The 20,952-nt window shown below is 34.4% G+C and overlaps 1 protein-coding gene across 2 annotated transcripts in view; it reads right to left on the bottom strand.

Annotated features, from left to right (window-relative positions):
• Positions 1-275: 275 nt before the first annotated feature.
• Positions 276-20,952, bottom strand: part of LOC106882189 (guanine nucleotide-binding protein G(o) subunit alpha) — a 128,307-nt gene continuing 107,630 nt past the window's right edge. For both annotated transcript variants that reach the window (XM_014932780.2, XM_014932788.2), the window contains 4 exons: positions 12,467-12,595; positions 4,794-4,923; positions 3,951-4,104; positions 276-2,858 (listed from right to left, as the gene is read on the bottom strand). In XM_014932780.2, the coding sequence (XP_014788266.1) occupies positions 2,671-2,858; positions 3,951-4,104; positions 4,794-4,923; positions 12,467-12,595 (601 nt within the window). In that variant the 3' untranslated portion in view covers positions 276-2,670. The remainder of the gene's footprint in view (positions 2,859-3,950; positions 4,105-4,793; positions 4,924-12,466; positions 12,596-20,952) is intronic.

The raw sequence follows: 20,952 nt of genomic DNA on the forward strand, positions 1-20,952 counted from the left end.
ATATATATATATATATATATATATATATATACATACACACACACATATGTTTATAGGCATATGTAAATATGTTTATATATACATATATATATGTATATATATATATATATACATACAAATATATACATACATATGCACACACATGATGAAGAGTTTAAAATCTACAGAAGAAAATAACATAATTAACAAGTATACTAAATTAATGAGACTATAAAATAACAAGATCCAACAAATAGCTAACACACACACTTGAAAAAAAGATAATAAAAAAACTATTTAAAAGCATTTGTAAAACTTAGTTTATTACATCGTAAAAATCCATCATTTCAACAGTACAAACACACCCTTGAAAATGACAATTTAACTTGATATAGATTAGTTTAACCAATAGATAATCTAACTGAAGTGCTGTCTTATAACGAGTTCTGCAACATCAAACTGCCCTGACCTGCTCTTGATTGGAGGGGAGGGGGGTGTTATTTGTCAGGTTAGAGACAAAAAATTTGGAATTTATCCACCCTAAAATTATCTATGTTAGAAAGGTTGAGAAAAAAAGTCTATAAATTCCGTCGTATGACCAAGATGAATGAAACAATGTCTAAATCCTGATTAGAAACCAAAGAATTCCCTGAAGGAAATTACTGACCAATGATAAGGCAGTCATACCGAAATGGCACAGTTTTTTAAAGAGTAACAAAAGAGAAAGAACAAATGATTGAAGTGACTAGAAAATTGTTAGCAAGTTTATGAAGATGATCATCAGGATGACAGTGGTGGCGGCGGTGGTGATGATGATGATAGTGTGGTAGTGGTGGTGGTGGTAATAATGATAATAATAACAATAATCATAATACTAAAGGATACTATGAATACTGATGTAAGCTAAAGTCTGTTGGGTCCTTAGAAAACGTATTTGAACAGACTTTAGGATGTTAACGTTCCATTGCTAAAAAGTTATTTTATTTTATGGAATATTTGAGTAGCGAGGAGGAGAAGGAGGAGTGTGGATGGTTGATAGTGTTTCGGAGCAACATCTAAATTACTGGGCACAATAGAGTATCGAGGAAGTTACAGCTGCTTCTGGTCATGTCTTCACTGATTAATGAAACACTGGTGGTCAGACAGCTTCGCTTGACCACACAGAAAACAAAGCATGTATAAGTATGGGTATATGCATGTGTGTGAGTGTGTGTGGTGTGTGTGTGTGAGTGGTGTGTGTGTGTGTGTATGTGTGTACAATAGCAGTAGCAGATGCATCAGCATTAGAAAAGATAAAGTATTCCTACTGGCAACCGTGCATGTTAATAAAGACACTGAGATGTACTTTTAGCAAATGAAACAGCTATGGCAGTACCTGCAGACAAGTGCAGGTAGCATCAAACACAAATCATTTATCAATATAATGCAGAACTGACATTCCCACTGGACATTTTGCTAGCAACTCCAAAATAATAAAATAAAATAATATTAATAAAAAAATATTATTAATAATAACGATAATAATAAAATCATGAAAACAAAGAAAAAGAAATTGATGAGCAAAGGGGTGGTTGGGGCAAGTGACACCCATTCCCCCAACCAGACCTTGTCATATTTGTGAAATAAATGATACCAAGTTGCTAAACTGACTGCAAGCAAAGCTGCAGGGTGGTAAATGATCAGCAACAACAAAGAGACACGATGGACACAGTATGGAGGAGGGGGAGAATTATAGCCACAGAGGGCAGTAGTTGTCTCCTTCTGCTTGGCAAATGGTAGAAACCACTTGTTAAACAAACAGGAACATAACACTTCCCAGTGCTCAGTAAAGCTGTAAAAGTTTGAAAAAGACATTTTTTTTAATTGTTTTTCTCTTTAATATTTTTTTGCCTTTTGTTTTTTTTTTTTAAATTTAAAACTACATCGACTACTTTTATTAATAATATTCAGGTTTGTTAGGTGAAATAAAAAAATGCACATAGCAATAAAGAATATTAGTTTTTGATTAGGAATTGTTATCTGACAAGAGCAGCTGCAAATCTGTAGCGAACAGTTGCTGGTTTTAGTTTCACAGATCACAGGATGATAATAGAGACACAGAGAGGGCGTATGATAAGCAAAGAAACCAATGAGAATAGAGTTAGCAGCAAAGAAGCAGATGTAATATTTTCTCATCCACAAATGCTGACAACAGAGATCCAGCCTACAAATTATGAAAATGACCTACAAGAATAAGTTTCACCGTGCATGAAACAAATGCTAGAAAACAATTTTTCTGTCCTTTCAAGTTAAACATTCTTGTCTGATGAACTATCAGCATGTTTCACAGCAACATCTCTCATGACATTGCACACTCAACGAATGAATGCAATGTTGCTTTGCTATATATATATGTTTATGTGTGTATACATGTGTACTTGTGCGAGTGTGTGCAGACAGCTTCACACACACACACACGCACACGCACAAACATATAGACATACACTGTTTTGTTGTCAGTTTACTTTAGTACATGCCGTAGAATGAGCGGTTAAATCTGCCACATCACAAGAAAAGTGATGTGAAGGTAAAGTTGCACATGACAAAGGACTCAGTAATGGATTACTGATTCCTTGTTGACTGTAAGAATAATGTGAAGGTCAGAAAAGTGTATGGACACCACACAGCCAAGGTCACTGACCAACAGACCACTTAGTACAAGCCACACCCACGAAGATTGTTTGCAATGATTACATCTGTTACAGCATCAAACACAAACTGAATATTATTGGTATCTGTGGCACATGTTTGATGACAGTAGATTTCCTTCGTTGCACTTTTGTTCTTAGCTTCAAACTGGGCCTGAATATATGCAGCAGCCTCTTCATACGTCTGTCTACCTATAAACGATAACAATAAGAAAAGATAAGCAAATTGATTTCAAACTAATAATAGTAGTAGCAGAAGTAATAAAAACAATTCCAACATCAATAAAGTCAAAAGAAATGTTTCATTCATTAAAATATCCACACTTCTAAAGTTGGAGTTTTATGCCTTAAGGATCAAACATCAACTGTAAGACATGAGCTATTTTTTCCTTGGTATTTGACATATCTAAACAGAACTCAAACAACTGAGAATATGTTATATTTATTGTTTAGAATTAATAAACAGATAATTTATCTAAAATGAAATATAATGGTATAGAATCACAGCTGTGTGAATGTTTATTTAAATTTCCTTCCTTATATACTTGATTATATTGGACAAAAAACAAACAAAAAGCGTTTCATTAATGATACAATCATGGTCTTGTAAGTCATTGCATGTAACTAGAGGGTGTTTAATATAAGGTTACTCTGACTAAATTGTAGACTACAGACATCATTATTTGAACTATACACTTCTGCTACATTTTGGCACTGCTAACCAACTGCTGAAAACTGCAATAATAAGACAAATTAAAACAACTAATACTGAGCTTCACAATTACTACAGAGTAAGTTTTTAATTTCTAGCTTACATCAGGAAAAGAAAAGTTGTTGATTACAGCTCATTATAATAAAACACATATCTTTATGAACAGCAAGAAAATATTTCATCTTCTGAGAAAAGTTTTGTTATTCTTAATAGTAGTAGTAGTGTGGGGACATGTGCTGTAACAGCATGTCATTGCATCCAACACTCAGGTAAGAATCCTCCAGCCCCTGGGTCTGGTTTGGTAGTTATTGCTAAGTCAGAGTGCAAATCCTACTTGACCTCTTTTAGTCGCCTTTTATGACATGCAAAGAAGACGGGTTTATTCTTTGACATACTGGTCCCCACACACCACTAGAACAAAATCAAATGAAGTGTTTTGCTCAGGAACACAATGTGCCACATGATTAGAGAATTGAACCCATGATCTGGTGATTATGAGTGCAACACTCTAACCACTAGTTCCTGCACCTTCACTACATTCATTATAGATACATTAAAAATGTTTAACATACCTGTGTATTCTGGAAAACATATTGTTAAAGGTGATTTCTTGATCTTCTCTTCAAACAGATCTTTTTTGTTGAGAAAGAGAATTATAGATGTATCTGTAAACCACTTGTTGTTGCAGATGGAATCAAATAATTTTAGACTTTCCTGCATACGATTCTAAAAGAAAAAGTATATCTCATTAGTAGATGTTATAATAAAACTGCCCTATGGGACAAGTCTGAGAGGACAATTTACTTGGGATAATGCAAAAGTTACATACAATACTTTATAAGAATAAGGTCCAAACATTTAATGTTAAAGAAGAATACAACAATACAACTGAAATGATTAATGTTAAGCAAATAACTCTCTCCATATCTATATTTATTAGCCAGATAACCTTTTATCCTTAGCAATGCTATAAAATGGTTGGTGATAGGGAGAGAATCCATCTCTTAAAAACCATATCAAAATAGAACATATAAGAGAGACATGGTCCTCTGATACATCTACGGGGTGGTACATTTTGTAGGTGGGCAGTAACACTGAATAAGAATTGTACGTGTGTGTGTGTGTGTGTATTACATGAATACCCATTTATTCCAACCCCTTTTTATATACAGGTGTATATCAAGAGAGAGTAGAAGACAGTTGCCAACTGACCTATATTGTCTTGAAACATTCCCTATTGTGTAGATCAAAGGACCATGAAAGATTAGGGTTAAATTATTTCAGCAAGCTAATCTCAGAATTTTGAACTTGTGTTAAGGAAAAGCAAATTCTGAAGTTGATTCATGAAAAGAATAGTTAAATAACTGGGGGGAAAAAAAAAAAAATCTGTGTATTAGTTGTTTCAATTTACTTACTGTGGTTTCATCTTCATGAAGTACTTGGTCATATTCACTCATAGCTACACAGAAAATAATTGCAGTCACATCTTCAAAACAATGAATCCATTTCTTACGTTCCGACCTTTGACCGCCTACATCAAACAATCTGAAATGATGATATATAACTGTGATATGGCATTTCAATATATGAAGCAGTTTTAAGACAGGGAAGTCAATGAGTCACAGTATAAAACAATAATGTTTGGTAAGAGTGAAAGCTATTGAAAACTAAGCTCTGTACATATCAAAGAAATATTTTTATACCCCATCACCAATATGCAACTAAAACCTTCAAATTTATAACAAATACAGTCATTAATGATCTTTTCTGGCAATCTTACAACAACAACAACAGCAAAAAATGCCATTCTAAAGATTAGCCAGAAAATACTTCAGCTCCACACCTCCATTGAAGCTAAATCTTTATAGATCTCAAGTGAGACTCACAATGGAGTGCTATGTTCACATCTGATATGATACACTGAATCGCAAAAGAAATGTGATTTTTTCAAATGTCATTTTTATATGGTGAATTCTGAAAATTTATTTCGGGGATGTAAGTGTAAATATTCCAAGACATGCTGGTTTATGGCTGAGACCCAAATTGCAGGTAACCTTTCAACTTTCCCTGAAACGAGATGCCAAAATGCAGCTGCGTTGAATGCCATGGGTGGCAGTCGCAAACAGTTGTTATGAAAACCGAAATGCACATGCATCTCGTGGAGGTTATGGGTATAAAAATCAACTTGAACTGCGTTCCTGGCATTTGTAATTTGGATGCATCAGGTATGACCCGATTGTCAGCAGTGCAGCGTGACCTGGTTGTTGTGGAAGCTTACAATGTCTATGTCAGCATCATCTATCACTTGCACTAGCGATACAACACCACCAACACTGCAGGCCATGCCCACAGAGGGCACCCTCGGGAGACCACACCCAGACAGGACCACTTCATCCACCTGCAACACCTTGTGAGATCATTGGCACTGGACAGCGACGACATGATACGATGTCAACTGGCCACCAACAGCCTGTGTTGCTGTCGTCCTGTTCAAGGACCTGTCCTCACCACCCGCCACTGTCAGGCATGAGTACAGTGGGCTACACAGCACCAACATTGATGGCATCAACAATGGAGGTCAATCACCTTCTCTGACGAGAGCCGGTACTCCGTTTCCACCTCGGGTAGCAGAGTGAAGGCGTGGTGTAGGAGGGGTGAATGCTATAGAGACGCATGTGTCATGGAGAGAGACACGTGGGGTGGCCAAAGCATCATGGTTTGGGGGTGCTATACGTCTGAATCAGAGAATTGGGCCCCATGTGTTCCAAAATGTTGGTGCAGGCAGAGGAAATGGCATCACAGTGCAGCACTATGTTGACCAGATCCTAAGACCTCACATTGTGCCCTTCTTCATGCGTCACCATATCCACATATTCCAGCAGAACAATGCTCCCTTCCACACAGCCAGGGTCATCATGAACTTCCTGTGTCAGCACAACATCAGGACTACGCTGTGGCCAGCTCTCACCCAGGATTTGAACCCAATTGAACACCTGTGGGATGAAATCCAGAGACGGCTGAACCAAGTGGTCACAAGGCCGACAACTCGTGTGGAACTGGAGGCAGCCTTTCTCAGGGTGTGGGCACAGGTGTCAATGGCTTTTATGAACCACCTCATGCACTCAATGTACCAATGGTGTATGGCTGTTTTGAACACCCAAGAAGGTCATATACAGTATTGAACAAGTGATGCCCTACAACCTCGATGTGCTGGACACATGACAACGACCCACAGACTGTGGTCAAAATGCATCCAAGAAATTGACTTTATCAGATTTATCAAAATTTATCTCTGACATTATGAAATCAAAACATATTTCATAGTCACATATGTCTTGCGTTTCTTTTGTGGTTCAGTGTATTGCTGCTATACACACAAACATCCTAGACTGCATCCACAAAAAAAAGGCCATTGATATACAGTCAATTACCAACACACTCTGATCTCTGGTCTATAAATGTGCTATCTAATTAACCTGCATTTTCTGCATCTACATGTGGTTTCTGATCCATGAAGCTGGCTGGTCTCATACCATCTCACCTGATCTACTTGTCATGTCTACCTCTCTAGACTGTTCATTAATCACTATTTCTAATCCTTCTTCCCCTGTCATGGAAGGCCTGTGGAAGCCATATGGACAACCACTTCCTCCAGATCAAAGCATTAAAGGAATGGAATGTGAGAAGTAAAAATTCAAATGTCTGAACATTCAATGTTTAAGAAGCTTAAGGCTTTTCAAATATGATATTTTGTCAAATAGATATAATAAATTATTAGTGTAACCCATGGAAATTCCATAGCTTTCACTCAGGAAAACTGAAAACTGTAGTTGTTTGTAGTTACTGTGATGGTAGAGATGACAGTGAATGACAGGCAAGATAGATAAAATAGAAAGAAAGAAGTGGAACTTTTGATAGTGCTAGATGAGGTGGTAACAGTGAAAGATAAGAGAAGAGAACAAAAAGGGAAGAAATGCTGAGAAATTGATACAGATGTGTACTCATACACACATGCAAGTATGTGCATATGCACACACACACTTGAGAACTATAATAATTTGTTGTAGTTATGCTGTTGGTAGAATGTTAGTTAATGGAGGAGGTGAGCGTGGTTATAAGTAGTTAGGAGTTGACAGTAAACAATTATTTTTGTGGACTGAAGTTTAAAAATTTACTGGGTGATTTAATGTATGTGCTTTAGTGCAAATAATTGTTGTTGAGCAATGACATTGGCACTACCACCAAAAAAACAAAAACCCCAACGATAAACTGCCGTTTATCATTGTTATCTCTCTCTCTCTCTCTCTCTCTCTCTCTCTCTCTCTCTCTTTTCATGATTTCTATATCTCTTTTATGGGAATGCTAATCTCTTACTCTACGTACATATCTTTTTCCATTCACCATTATCAGCACCAATGTCATCTTTGTCACCTTCACCAACACCACCCTAACTACTAACCATTTCTTTTTCACTCCATTTAAGCTCTTTCCCTTAGCATGACATAAAAAATAGGTAGATAGGAAGGAATACACTATTGTATTAAATATATAGAATCATTGTCGTCGTCGTCATCATAACAATAATAATAATAATTATTATTATTATTATGTTTATTATTTCAATCCTGAGAAACTATTATTTCTCAATGGCTATAAAGTAAATTTTATTTTATTTCAATTCATAGTTGTTTAGCTTCCTCTATACATTTCTGTGAAATAATATGCATGTTACATCCCATTCATTGAACTTATGTAGTTGATTATTTCCTAACCTCCACAGTCATTGTATCTACATGTAGGAATGTTTTTGACTTAGAAAACTATTTTCCATAGAACAACTGTGACTTTTACCACCATTCAGCCTAATCTCAGAAAATTCACTAAGGTTTTGCAAGGCAGGATGATAGGTTATCTTCTTCCTTTTCACCAAGACATTGGTACGTTAGCCTTATGCTATTCATATCTTATCTTTACAAAAACATAGTTTTGAAATCATATTTGCTTTATGGGGTTCTATCTCTGTCTAAATGTCATCCTCTATGATTTCTGCCCTGTTTTTCTCTATTCTGTACTTCCCCAAGCTCTGATGATTACAGTCCTAATATATACAATATTCTTGTATCATCCAATAAGTATCTCACATGTTTTACCATCCATACCATGTCCATTACATGTAATAATCTTTCCTGAGATATTACTGCACATGCTTTTCCACCATTTGTCCATCTGTTCCATTTCCTTTTACTTCAGATATGCACTGTAAAACTGCCTAGTCTATGACTTTCTCTACAATAATAAATCCACCCAAATTCTATCAACTCACCAACCAGCTTTCTTCTCAACCAACATTCAAAATCATGCTCTGTTCATCATTCTTTTGAATGAGCTTTGATTTCTATATTGACACCAAGTGTTTCCTTCATCAAACACAGCTGAGGATTTTTAAGTGACATACAGACAGATCTTGCAACACTAACAGCTTAATTAAAGCTTGAACAGTGCTACTCTACAAAAACAGCTGTCTTAGGACAGTTCAATCCCACTGACCTAATTCTGAAGAAGTGTTGCTGTTATTTGGATATGTCTAATTTTAAAAAGTATCTCAAGCAACTAAATATCAGCAGTCATGAGCTTCACACACTTCGACATCTCCAGAACTAGAAGGACATTACAATTAAATCAGCTGCCTAACAAGAGTGATACTGTTGTTATTTTAGACTTCTATTGGTAAGATGCTTTCCAAGAATCACACACTCCAGAATCAAAAACTGTTCTCCTTTACTATTAGGGTACTAATCTTATGCTCTGCATTCCCTCACTGAACCACCCTAGTTGCCTCATCTTCTGTACCTGTAATTGTCCCACAGATCTCTTAGCTGCTTTGATAAACTTGTGTAACACCTTATTACAACCCTACTCTTATATATCACAGACTCCTCAATTCCTCACAACTTGTATTCAGCATGTATATAAAATCCCTGTTCACTATCATCCCTCACATTTCTTTGATCCTTACTTGAAACAAGCAAAATCATTTGTTTCCACTTTGTTGAACTTATCATAACTCTAAGCTATTTCTCTTGTGGGTTCTGTCAACAATCTAATGAGGTGGCCATAGGTATTAAAATGGGCCTTAGTACAGCAACCATTTTGTAAGCCAGAATGAAACCCAGGACTTGGTTAAGTTGATCAGGCCTATGGTAGTTACAGTGATGACTATATCAGAGCTACTGCATTCCCTAGGACTGAATTTATTGCTCTATTTCTTTCATTAACATTTCCAGCTGTCTTTAGAATTAATCTGTCATCTGCTATTATTGTCCTCAATATCTCTGTTATTACTGATAGTCCTCACATTTCCACTTCTGTTCATTATACAGTAATCCTCCGTGGTACTATTTTGCATTTACAATAAAATAAATATATACAAATTATAAAAATAATAAAAAAAATATACAGTACAGCACTGTATCCACTTCATGGATTTCCACCTATTGTGAGGGTTTTTGGAACATAACACCCATGATATTTGAGGGATTACTGTAAACTTACTGAATCATACTCCCATTTTCATAATTTCCACAATTCCATTGGTTATTTGATAAACTTTATAAATCCAATTAAAGGCACAATTTCTTTTTTGCCTGGGATTATCTTGTGTTGTTAGTGAGCTCAATATTTTAGTGAGCCCATGCCACTGATGGAACCTCTGTACAAAGTATAAATACAGGCATCAAAAGATAAAGTTCCCATTTCTACAACCATGCGCCCAAAATATACAAAGCAGCACCAGACTGGTGATTTTCTCTGTTGCCGTGTGTGTCAGATAACATAGAACTGAGATGGGAAGTGAGACCAGTCCAACGCTTGCAAGTATAAATAAAAATGAAAAGCCTCAATGTAATATGATGAAGTTTCTAGAAACCTATTTAACCTAAATTTACTCCTTTTATGCAGGTTGACCAGTTCTGGTAACCCCTACGAATGAGTAAGATGTAGAAGTTTCCATTAAATGTTTTTCTTCTGTTGTAATATCAGTTCTTCAGACATTACAAAAAAAAAAGGATAAACCACATGTATACTGGTCTTTAGCATAGGTACACTGTCTCACTGCAAATCATCAACCCTTTCAAAGTTAAAACAGCTGGCATCAGGAAGGGAATCTAGCTGTAAAATACCACCTTAAAAGGTCCCATCCAATCCGTGTCAGCACGGAAAGGCAGACCTTAAAAACAATGATGCTGATGTTGATGAAGATAACAATAATAATTATAAAAAATCTGAAGATAATTTATGCATTTTATCAATGTAGCTATTTAATTAACCTGGATTTTAATGATTTCTATTGGTTTATGCTGTTTACTTCATATACTTGCTTCTCATTCAGTCCACATTTAGCTTCTACTTAAAATTGCTAGATCATTTGATCATCTTCATATTTCCAATCTATCACTACTGATGCCATTGTTAAGTTAGTGAGATACTAAATTCATTCTCAAATCCAAAGAGATTAAGATAATGTAAAATTTCAGCTTGTAGGACAACATCACTATATTTCATACTGCATCTCTCTATCAGTTGATTCAATTAACAACTAATTTCAACCCACAAATATTCTACATTAACTTCCCATTTAATTTTCTCTATTCTACTTAAATACATAACATTCTTAATCTTCAATATAGAGAGAAATATTTCTTTTTCAAAGTCTTTATTAATTAAATTACAAGCTTAGTGATAAAATATAATTTGCTATTATTTATCCTTATTACAATATTTGATTAGATAGCCCTTTGATTAGAGATATTTTAATTACGCCAAGTTATTATTGCTGTAACAAAGTATTTATTATTTAAAACATTTGCTAAAAACATCTCACTATTATACACAAGATAAAACAGGAGAATCACATCAAACACTTTGAAAAAAACGACAAAAGAGCCTCTAACTGGTTGCTAACTTACTACAAATAACAGTCAAATCTCTCTTAAGTTATTCTCTAAAGTTCTAAAATTTTGAAAAGGGTGGGACAGGATGGGTGAGGGGAAGGAAACAGGATCATGGTTGAAAAGTCTTAGATCATATATCTTAATCTCTTTTAGTTTCTACTCACCTCAACTTCTTAATATTTTACAGTGTTAAAAATTGCAGGTTTTCTTTCATTGCTTCTCAAACTGACAACTACCAACCATCACCTCCAGCAATAGGGAAATCTTTTTACCCCCTCCCTCTCTATTACATGTGTATAACACTTCTTTTTTTTTTATTATGGTTGTGGACAAGTTATAAAAGTAAAACAAACAAACAAACAAAAACCAAAAATAAAACAAAACTACTTTTATTAATCATAATCTATTGGTCCCTTTTTGAATCCTCACTTGACCTCTATAGAAGGAGAGACTGATCCCCCATCCCCTATGAAAAACATTGCTTCAGTCTATCTTAATAGACTGGGATGTGTTCAGTTCTTGTTTTCCTCATTATAACAAAAATCTTTCCTGTCTATATGCCACTCCACCCCACCACAGATGCTATGATAAAACAGAATCTACAATGTCCAACACCAAGTCAAAAGAAGTTGTGTAAACAAGTCTGCTGCTTCTAAATGTAGCTTGCAATGTTAATGGTACACTTAATCCAGATGGCTACAGAGAAACATAAATTCCAGTTCAACTGGTACACTTGCTATGCACATGTAATAGAATCATAATTTAAGGTGCCATTTGGCTGGTAATCTACAAACACACATGAATATATTTGCTTTAGTTTCCCATTATATTTTTGAAATGAAAAAAAAAACTAAATTTTAAAATGTATAAAATCAAATTCATTGTCAATTCTTGTTGGACTATAAATATCAATAAAATCTACATGGAACATATTTCATTGGCAATTGTAATTTATTGGTTCACATACCTCTTTAAAAGAAGCATTGACTCTTTCATAAAATGTAAACAAATTAAACAATATATATTCATGTTTCCCCCCCCCCCCAAATGTTTTAACTGAGAATATGTTTTATATTAAAATCAATATATTACACAAATTTTTAAAAATAAGTTAGCGATGTGAAAGAACCCCAACTTACTTGAAATTTAAGTTCTTAAATGCAAAATGTACTTCTACAATACCGGTTGTCTTAACTCTAGTTCGCAGAATATCTTGTTCTGTAGGCATGTAATCTTTAGCTCCTAAGCGGTCAAGGTCATCAAGGAAACTGGAAAGCAAAGAAGAATAGGTTTCAGAAATGGCTTTATAGAAGGAACATATAATAAAATTAGGTCAAAGAACATGTTCAGGTAAATATTGAAGATTGTGACTTCCCAGATGGTTGTTGTAAATAGAATGTAAGTTCTGTCACCTTGGTTACACAATTACATCTGAAGCTAGTACAGCGACAAAAGTATAAGCAGGCTGGATTGAGTTTAGGGAGTTGCTTTCCTTCATGTAACAAATGCGATCCCATTTCTGTATGGTACAAAAAATTCAAGATGCCACAACAGAGACAGGTGCACCATTACTTCAGAGATAGTTACACTGCTACAACAATGGTAGCTACACTACTACAATAGAGATAACTTTACTTCTACAACAAAGATAGCTAAACCACCATAATAAATATAGGTCGGTACATTATCACAGAAAAGATAGCTTCACTACAAGAACATAGATAACTACACTTACAACACAGGTAAAAAATAAAATAAGTTAAGGGAAATAACTCAAAAGGGTCACTGGTACCAATTAGGATAATTAAGTCAGATATTGACGTACTGAATGTTATGCACACAAATCTTATTTAACTGAAATTCCTTTTTCAGTTGTAGGAAGAAAATGAAATCCCAGCAGTAATTTTTAATAACTCTCAAAGTTAATTTACATGTTTAGAGGAAGGAGAATCTAATCCTTGTTTGCAAGCAAGGCTCAGTTATGGACATGTTTCAGTCTATCAGATCTTATCAGCATAGTATACTCTAAGTCTGCTGATCAGTCGACAAATTTATTCAAACAGTAAAAGAGTAAACAAAGAATTCTTAGTATAATTTGCATAGCTAAAAATAAAAATGTGCTATGGAAAATAATTCAGGAATCTCTCCCTCTCTCTCAAGATTGTAATATAGACAGTAACTGGGATATATGTGGAATTAACTGTGTAATATAGTCCTGTAATATAGAGAACAAACTATGTATAGTTACTACTGTGATGAAGACAATGATTGATGTGTAGTGAGTACTGTGATAAAGACAGCCTTAATCTCACATAATTCAATAACAACATAAGACGGTTATAGAATGTCCAATACTCAAACATATGCATAGTTAGTAGCGTGATATAGGCATCAAACTACATATTCTAAATTAAATATAAGATATCACACTTAAATTTTTTTCAAGTATGGTAGCCGATAAATGTAAATTACCACAGTTAATTTAAGCATAGTACCCTGCACTTAAGTATATTGACTTCAACCAATCATGGGAACTATATGAATTACGTAGCTATGTACAGCAGTAAAACAGTACCCTATGTATAATTAGCAGCATAATATAGTCACTAAACTAAATATGTATGCTCATTACTGTGCATATAGATAGAAACTTGTTTGGACAAGTGAACCCAACTTGTTACACACAATGTTTTGATTGTCGTATCTTCCAGCCTTCTTCATGTGTTTGTCATATTCAGTAAGATTCTCTGAATTTCAAACTGAACTTTTTATTTAATCCACAGGACAGATTGTTCTCATTCCATTGTCCATAGCAGGGATATTCTATTTATTGCATAGTTTGCTCATTCCACCACAACCAGAATATATATTGGTTTTGACTGACCTAGAGATTGAACTCCTGCCCACTAGCTAAACTACTACACTTAACACTTAACCAATGCTTACATTCACTATTCCACTATTCCAAAAGACAATTAGATAATGGGAATCTGGAGCTTTAAACCTGACATTTTTTAAAGGTCATATATTTAAAGCTCCTAATTTCCATTACCTAACTAAAGGACAATGGGACAGTGAGTATAAACACTGATTAAATGTTAAGTGCAGTAGTTTAGCTAGTGGGTGTATGTTCAATTCCTAGGTTAGTCAAAACAATATATACTCTAGTTCAAGTAGAATGAGCAAATGACATCACATGTAGGAGTATAGCTAATAAGAGAGTATCTGTGGTATGGACAACAGAATGAGAACACTAACATCTGTGGATTTAATAGAGGGTTCAAAATACTGAGAATGCTAGCAAATATGATATACAAGTGAAGACTAGAGAGAACAATGGCTGAAATGTTGTGGCTGTAACAACCAAGATGAGAACGCTATTCTGAATATATCAGTACTTAATAATAATTCCTCATCTCAGAAATTCAGATAAGACCTTGCTGCAGTCAGTACTGTAACACAGATAACAACCAATGTATAGTTAGTATTATGATATAGACAACCCAGGTACAGTTACTACAGTAAAGATAGAGTACTATAAACTTAATACTTAAATACAAAACTATGTGTTTGTGTGTGTGTGTGTGTGTGTGTGTGTATTAATTGTTATGGTCAATCTCTGAAATAGTGATTTGTTCTGCAGGAGCATAAATATATAAGTAATTAAGACTTACACAAATAAAATAAGCAAAATTATGAGGCCAGGAGACACACAATACATAGAGTCAGACAAGAGAACCGAAATATAAAGCAACAACAATGGAAGAAATGTACAATGAGGATAAATACACTAAAAGAAGAAACAGATGAGAGTCTTATGTTTAGGGTGATATCCTTTATCAAAGGGAAGCAAAAGGCATAAGAAAGGGGGGGGGGTGATATTGAATTTACAGTGTTTAAATAGCAGGCCAAATGTAAAATGGAATTAGTGGAGAGCAGTGGAAACAAAATCTGGGCCACAATTGGAGTAAATGGAGAGAGAGAGAAAATAAGTGGGGAGGTGAGAAAAAGAGGGGAAAGAAGAGTGAAAGAGGAGAACTAGAGAAAGTGGGAAAGTGAGTGGTGTTCATGATAAGGTGAGCCTATGTATAGCAAACAAACACACAAGTTATCCCTCCTTCTTTCTCAATTACTCTCACTGTGACACAGTGCATTCTAATCAATCCCAAAGGAAAAGCTGACTTTAGCAAGATTTGAACTCAGAACATAGAGAGCCAGAGCAAATATTGAATTGTTCCATCACTCTCTCAACTGTATCAATTTGTGGTAGTGAGGTTGTATTGAAGGTGTTGCTGATGATTCATCTGAAACAGTTAGAAGACGAATGTTTTGGTGGAATACAAGAGATGATAATGAATAATGTGACGCCTAAAGAGACGCTGGTCATCACCAAATGATCCAGATTTATTTATGTTTCTGCATCAAGAATCCTCTAGGTTCAATATTAAGTTTTTGCAATGTCAAGGTGACCAAAGTATTGGAGATGAACTGATACAAATGAAGCTCATTTAAGCCTTGTATCATAAATCCCATAAATCAAAAATGTTGGAACAACTGCAGTTGGGAAATATATCACCTAATGCATATGTGAGCTATATACAACAGGAAATGATATTGTTTTAAAAGTGTTGTCATTCTCATGAAGTAGAGCCAAGAGTTACCAATGTTTATCACTTGGCCAAAACAAATTTTCTAAAAGCAAATTTTGTGGTTATAAACATACAAACTGTGCAATGAAACGAACCACTTTTAAGGAGTTAGCAGCTTTAAAAAGAAATAAGTGTGGAATTTGATAAGCAAAATTGATGGTAAAAGCTCTAACACTAAAACATATATTTACAACCTTACTTTGATGGCAATTGGAACACACAAGTAAACTGGCAGCATTGTTAGAGTTTCAGAACACTTTACAGTATTTGTTCTGGCTCTCTATGCTCTGAGTTCAAACCCTGCTGAAGCTTGTGATTGATAAAAATTAAAGTACTAAAGCAGAGCAGTGAACTAGTAGAACAGTAAGAAAGCAGAACTAGATGCCCTTGCAATATTTGTTCTGGCTCTTTGTGCTCTGAGTTCAAATCTTGCCATGACCTGCTTGTCAAAATATTTTGAAAGGGTTGAATCATTTGAGAAAATTGCACAAGATAAATATAGAATTTGATTGGATAACCAGTATGTTTTCATTTATTAAGCATGTATTATTGATAAATCTCAATAACTATAGATGGTTGAAAATGTGCAGCAAAATGACGTTTAATAATTTAAAAAGTGCGCTAGCTGAAAATCTTGTTGTGAAGCTATTTCATGCCAACAAAGACATCATGTTGACAACCGATGTTAGTGAACAAGCTATGATCAAGAATTTGATCACAAGATAATCACCAGTGTTATATTTAACTGCTAAATCCATTTATTTACATATTGTGAAGAAAGATTTGCCAGGTGTGGATCACAAACTGTGCCCATCATGATAGAAAATTCCTGCTTAGATCTGATCAAAGATCTTTTGGTTTCACTTTTAACCAATGTAAAGAACTTTCAAGAGCTACATCGTTGAGGATTTCAAGGTAGGTCATTCAGATTATGGCATTTGATTTTGGCATCACATCCACCACAGAAAACTTTTCTTCCCATTGATGTGTTCTGGTGGTTACACTTTAGTTTATAACTAAAGGACCTTAGTACAGATAACGTTGATGGTAAAAACTTGTATGTTGCATTTTGATTGCCTAGTATAGGATACATGTGACCCAGTGCAGGTCAATATCACTTCTAGAAAGAAAATTTGCTGCCTTCCTTATAAAATGCCCTTATGTCATCTGCAATCAAATGGAATTGCAGAACAAATGGTTCAAAGGGTTAATCTGGAGTGAAAGGTGTTCTCTCTCTACAGCAATAAGTTTATTTTGACCTTGAGAACTGTTCACTTATTGTAGGATTTCTTGTACTGATAGGTCAAAAAGATTTTCTTCTTTGATGGGGATCAGATTCGTGCATCCTCGGTCAAATCATATTCAGTAGATTTGTAGATATAGTCAGTGAAATCGCAGGAAGGTTAATGGAGAAAATAGTTTTTGCATGTGGAAAATGTACAGATGTCATAAAGTCTAGGATCACACGGGAAATTGATTTTCTCAAATGCTCTTGAGGCTCCCTAAAAATAGTAAATAATTTCTGTTACCTAGGCAACCTAATTGGTAGTAGAGGAGGATGTTTTGGAAGCATATTTACTAGAATAAGAATAATATGGAGAAAAGTACAGAGTTATTATCTCTGTTGGCAACAAAAGGTCTCTTTCTCTCATTTAATGCTTGTGTACATACAGCAATGCTACAGGGTAGTGAGATGTGGACCCTGAGTGTAGAGGACATGCGATGACTGGACAGGAATGAGGCTAGTCATCTGTGCAGGTTGTTCAGCAAGAAATCGTGGAATTGTCTTTCTTGGATTTGAGATGGTCAGGATGTTGCACTTATGATTGCAAAATCCTTAAGCAAAACACAACAAAAATACACAATGCTCTATTTATAGTTAATACTATGATTCAGAAAGGAACCTATACATATATTTAGTGTTGTATAAAGATAACAATTAAAGTATAATTAGTAGTATGATAAAAAAATAGTATATTATGTATAGAGAGCAATGTAGTATTGATTCAAACTATCTCTAGTCAATATAATGATATAAACAGTAACTTTTGTATAGTTAGTACTATGATATAGGCAGTAAACTATGTATATTTTGAACTGATATCAACAGAATGCCTAGACATGCAATATTGTGATATACACAACAACCTATGTATAGTTAGTACTATGACATAACAGTATTTATAGTTATAACTGTCATATAGACAACAACCTATGAGCTACAAATTGCTGCTTCCAGTCCAGATGCTTTATTGTCTACTTTAGTTGAAGGCTGGCAGTCAGCCATTTGTAATAAATACAAATGTTTATACTTGTGCTTCATTTACTGAAATTGAACATTTTTAGCCAAATAAAACAATTGATTCTTGGCTCCTGTTTCTTGTTACAACAATTTATTTGGTTAAAACTTGGAAATAGAAAAATATGAGAGGAAAAAATTTCTTTGCTCATATTGCTTTGACAGCATTTCATCTGATACAAATGCAAAATGGCAGCACTTGAAAACTACTTTCCTTAAATTTTCTTGATAAATTTCCAGACAACTGAACAACAAAGACTCACTCTACTTACTAACTTCATCTTATTCTCAGTCTTTTGTCATATTTAAGATTGTACTGAGCACAATAATGCAAAGGTTACTCTCAATAGCACCTTCATTAAAAAGCAGAATACCATTTATTGTAGATTCCAATTGCAGTCACGAAAACAACAATCAGTTAAAGATGTTGAATCTTATGTCACAATTCTTTAGTCTCAAAAGCTAGTATTAATTTTAGGCTGTAACTGCTGATATGTACCAAGAGGAAAGCATTTAATATATTAATTTATTTCAGTATACTCTTCTGACAAAGACTCCTTAAGAACTCTTCATTGATGTTGTCCAAGCTTATTCCCTGAAAGATACTGAGAATGCAGAGCTTTACTAGTGAATTTCCTTTTTTCTTAATGACCTGTCAAGAACTAAAGCAGTGGTTCTCAATGTTGGGCCTGAAGCCCACTAGTGGGCCTGGGTAAATTTTGAGTGGGCCTGGGAAAATTTTGAGAGGGCCTTGAAAATTTTCTGGATTGGAAACAAGCTGCTTTTAGTATTCAATTTGTAGTCTTGACCAATATTGCTGAAAAATTTTTCCCAAACATAACAAATGTTTATTTAGAAACGTTACAAGCCAAAACATAGCAACACAAAAAATTTGTTAAAAATGTAACAACTTTGGCAACGCTGGTTTGGACGTCAGTGGGCTTGGGATTTTTTGATCATGAAAAGTGGGCCTGAAGATGAAAAAGGTTGAGAATCACTGAACTAAAGTACAAAATAGAATCTAGCAATAAGCATGCTGCTTTCAAGAACAAAACATGCCATAATTGTAAAAAACAAAAGATGGGCATTTTTCAAAAACATACCAGTTAAAAATAAGACAATAAATATGTACAGGCAATCCAAGGACTGTGCTATTGACAATAACTTGTATAGTAACCCATGAATAGTTAGTACAGTAAAAAGACACAAGCTATCTTTGTGAGTGCTGTGATAAACAACATCCTATGTACATTAGTAAAATAGCAACAAGATACCAGCTTCAACTGTTTAATTATTTTTTAATAACTTTAAATGATCTTTCAAGGACAAGCTAACTGCTTCAGTTATTAAAATTCTTTTTTAATATACCAGATAAAAAATTACCATTATTTTATAATATGAGTTTCTATAACATGGATTAAAGATTTGTCATGATGATGACAATAATGGCGATGTTCGTCCAAACCAACTAATAAATTTGAATTGAGACAGTGCATTGACACAAACCATTTGAGATCCCTTTACTTAAGATATTCATTTCATCATCAAATGCTGTCATTTGTAAAAACCCATCTTTAAGAAAGTGCCGTTGTTACTTTTGGTAAACCATAATTTTTGCCCCAAATAAATTCTAGTGGCTCACAATCTAGGACCAATTTCAAATTTCAACTAAGCAAAAAATGTTGTTCTTTGAGTAAATCATATAGACACCAAAGATTTCCTTTCAATATTTGAATATCTTGTCCCAGCATTAGCTAATGCTCTTTACAAATATAGAAAAGGATGGGTGTCTTTTGAAAATATTCCTATGTAGCCATTTTATTTGCACCAATTGTTAAGGTTACTTTTTATTTTGTGACATCATGAATCTGGACCAGTGAATTTGATACTAATATTAGTTTTAGATGTTTAAATGCCTTTTGTTGTTAGATTTTCCCATTAAAAAATGGTTCACCATATTTACAGACATGATATTAATGATGACATGCAGCTTGAAGAAAGATCAATATACTTTCTTTTGAAATTAACAAGTCTATGAGAAAATTCTAACTACTTTTTGTCCTTTTGAAGTTGATATTGGGATGGGGTGGGGAGACAGCTTGATTAATCATCATCATGCATGACAATCCCAACCTTTCATTTTATGATCCACTTTGACGTGTAGATTTTCAACAGTTTTAGAAAAAAATCATACATCATCTTGGTAAATAACATTATCAATGTTATTTCCAAGAACATGTTCAACTGGCTCTTCTAATTCCATATAGAAGACATGTCCTAAAGACCCATTGCTTTAGAAATTTCCTTGCCTCTGAACATATTTCTATCTGATATTGACATGTCCACTTCCAGTTAAATATTTCATGTCAAAAGGAGAACAATATACTGATTTAATATTTAGAGTTGGTTAACAACCTTAATAATGTCTATACATATCTTGAGATCTCTATTGCATTAAAAGAAAGCCCATTAACTTCTAATGGAAACCTCTTTTACAATATCTTCATTAATTAGTAACATCAGTTTTGCTATGACTAATAGATTAAAGTTTATTGGCAATGGTCTTGCCTCAAACTAACATGGCTCCCTATCTTTGTTGAGAAGAATGTTAGCTGTAAAAGCTCTTAATCTCCCAAATTGTGCTGGAGATTCAATTTCATCAATTAAATTGAGATAT

The sequence above is a fragment of the Octopus bimaculoides genome, chromosome 1, assembly GCF_001194135.2.
Source record: "Octopus bimaculoides isolate UCB-OBI-ISO-001 chromosome 1, ASM119413v2, whole genome shotgun sequence".
Classification (NCBI taxonomy): domain Eukaryota; kingdom Metazoa; phylum Mollusca; class Cephalopoda; order Octopoda; family Octopodidae; genus Octopus; species Octopus bimaculoides.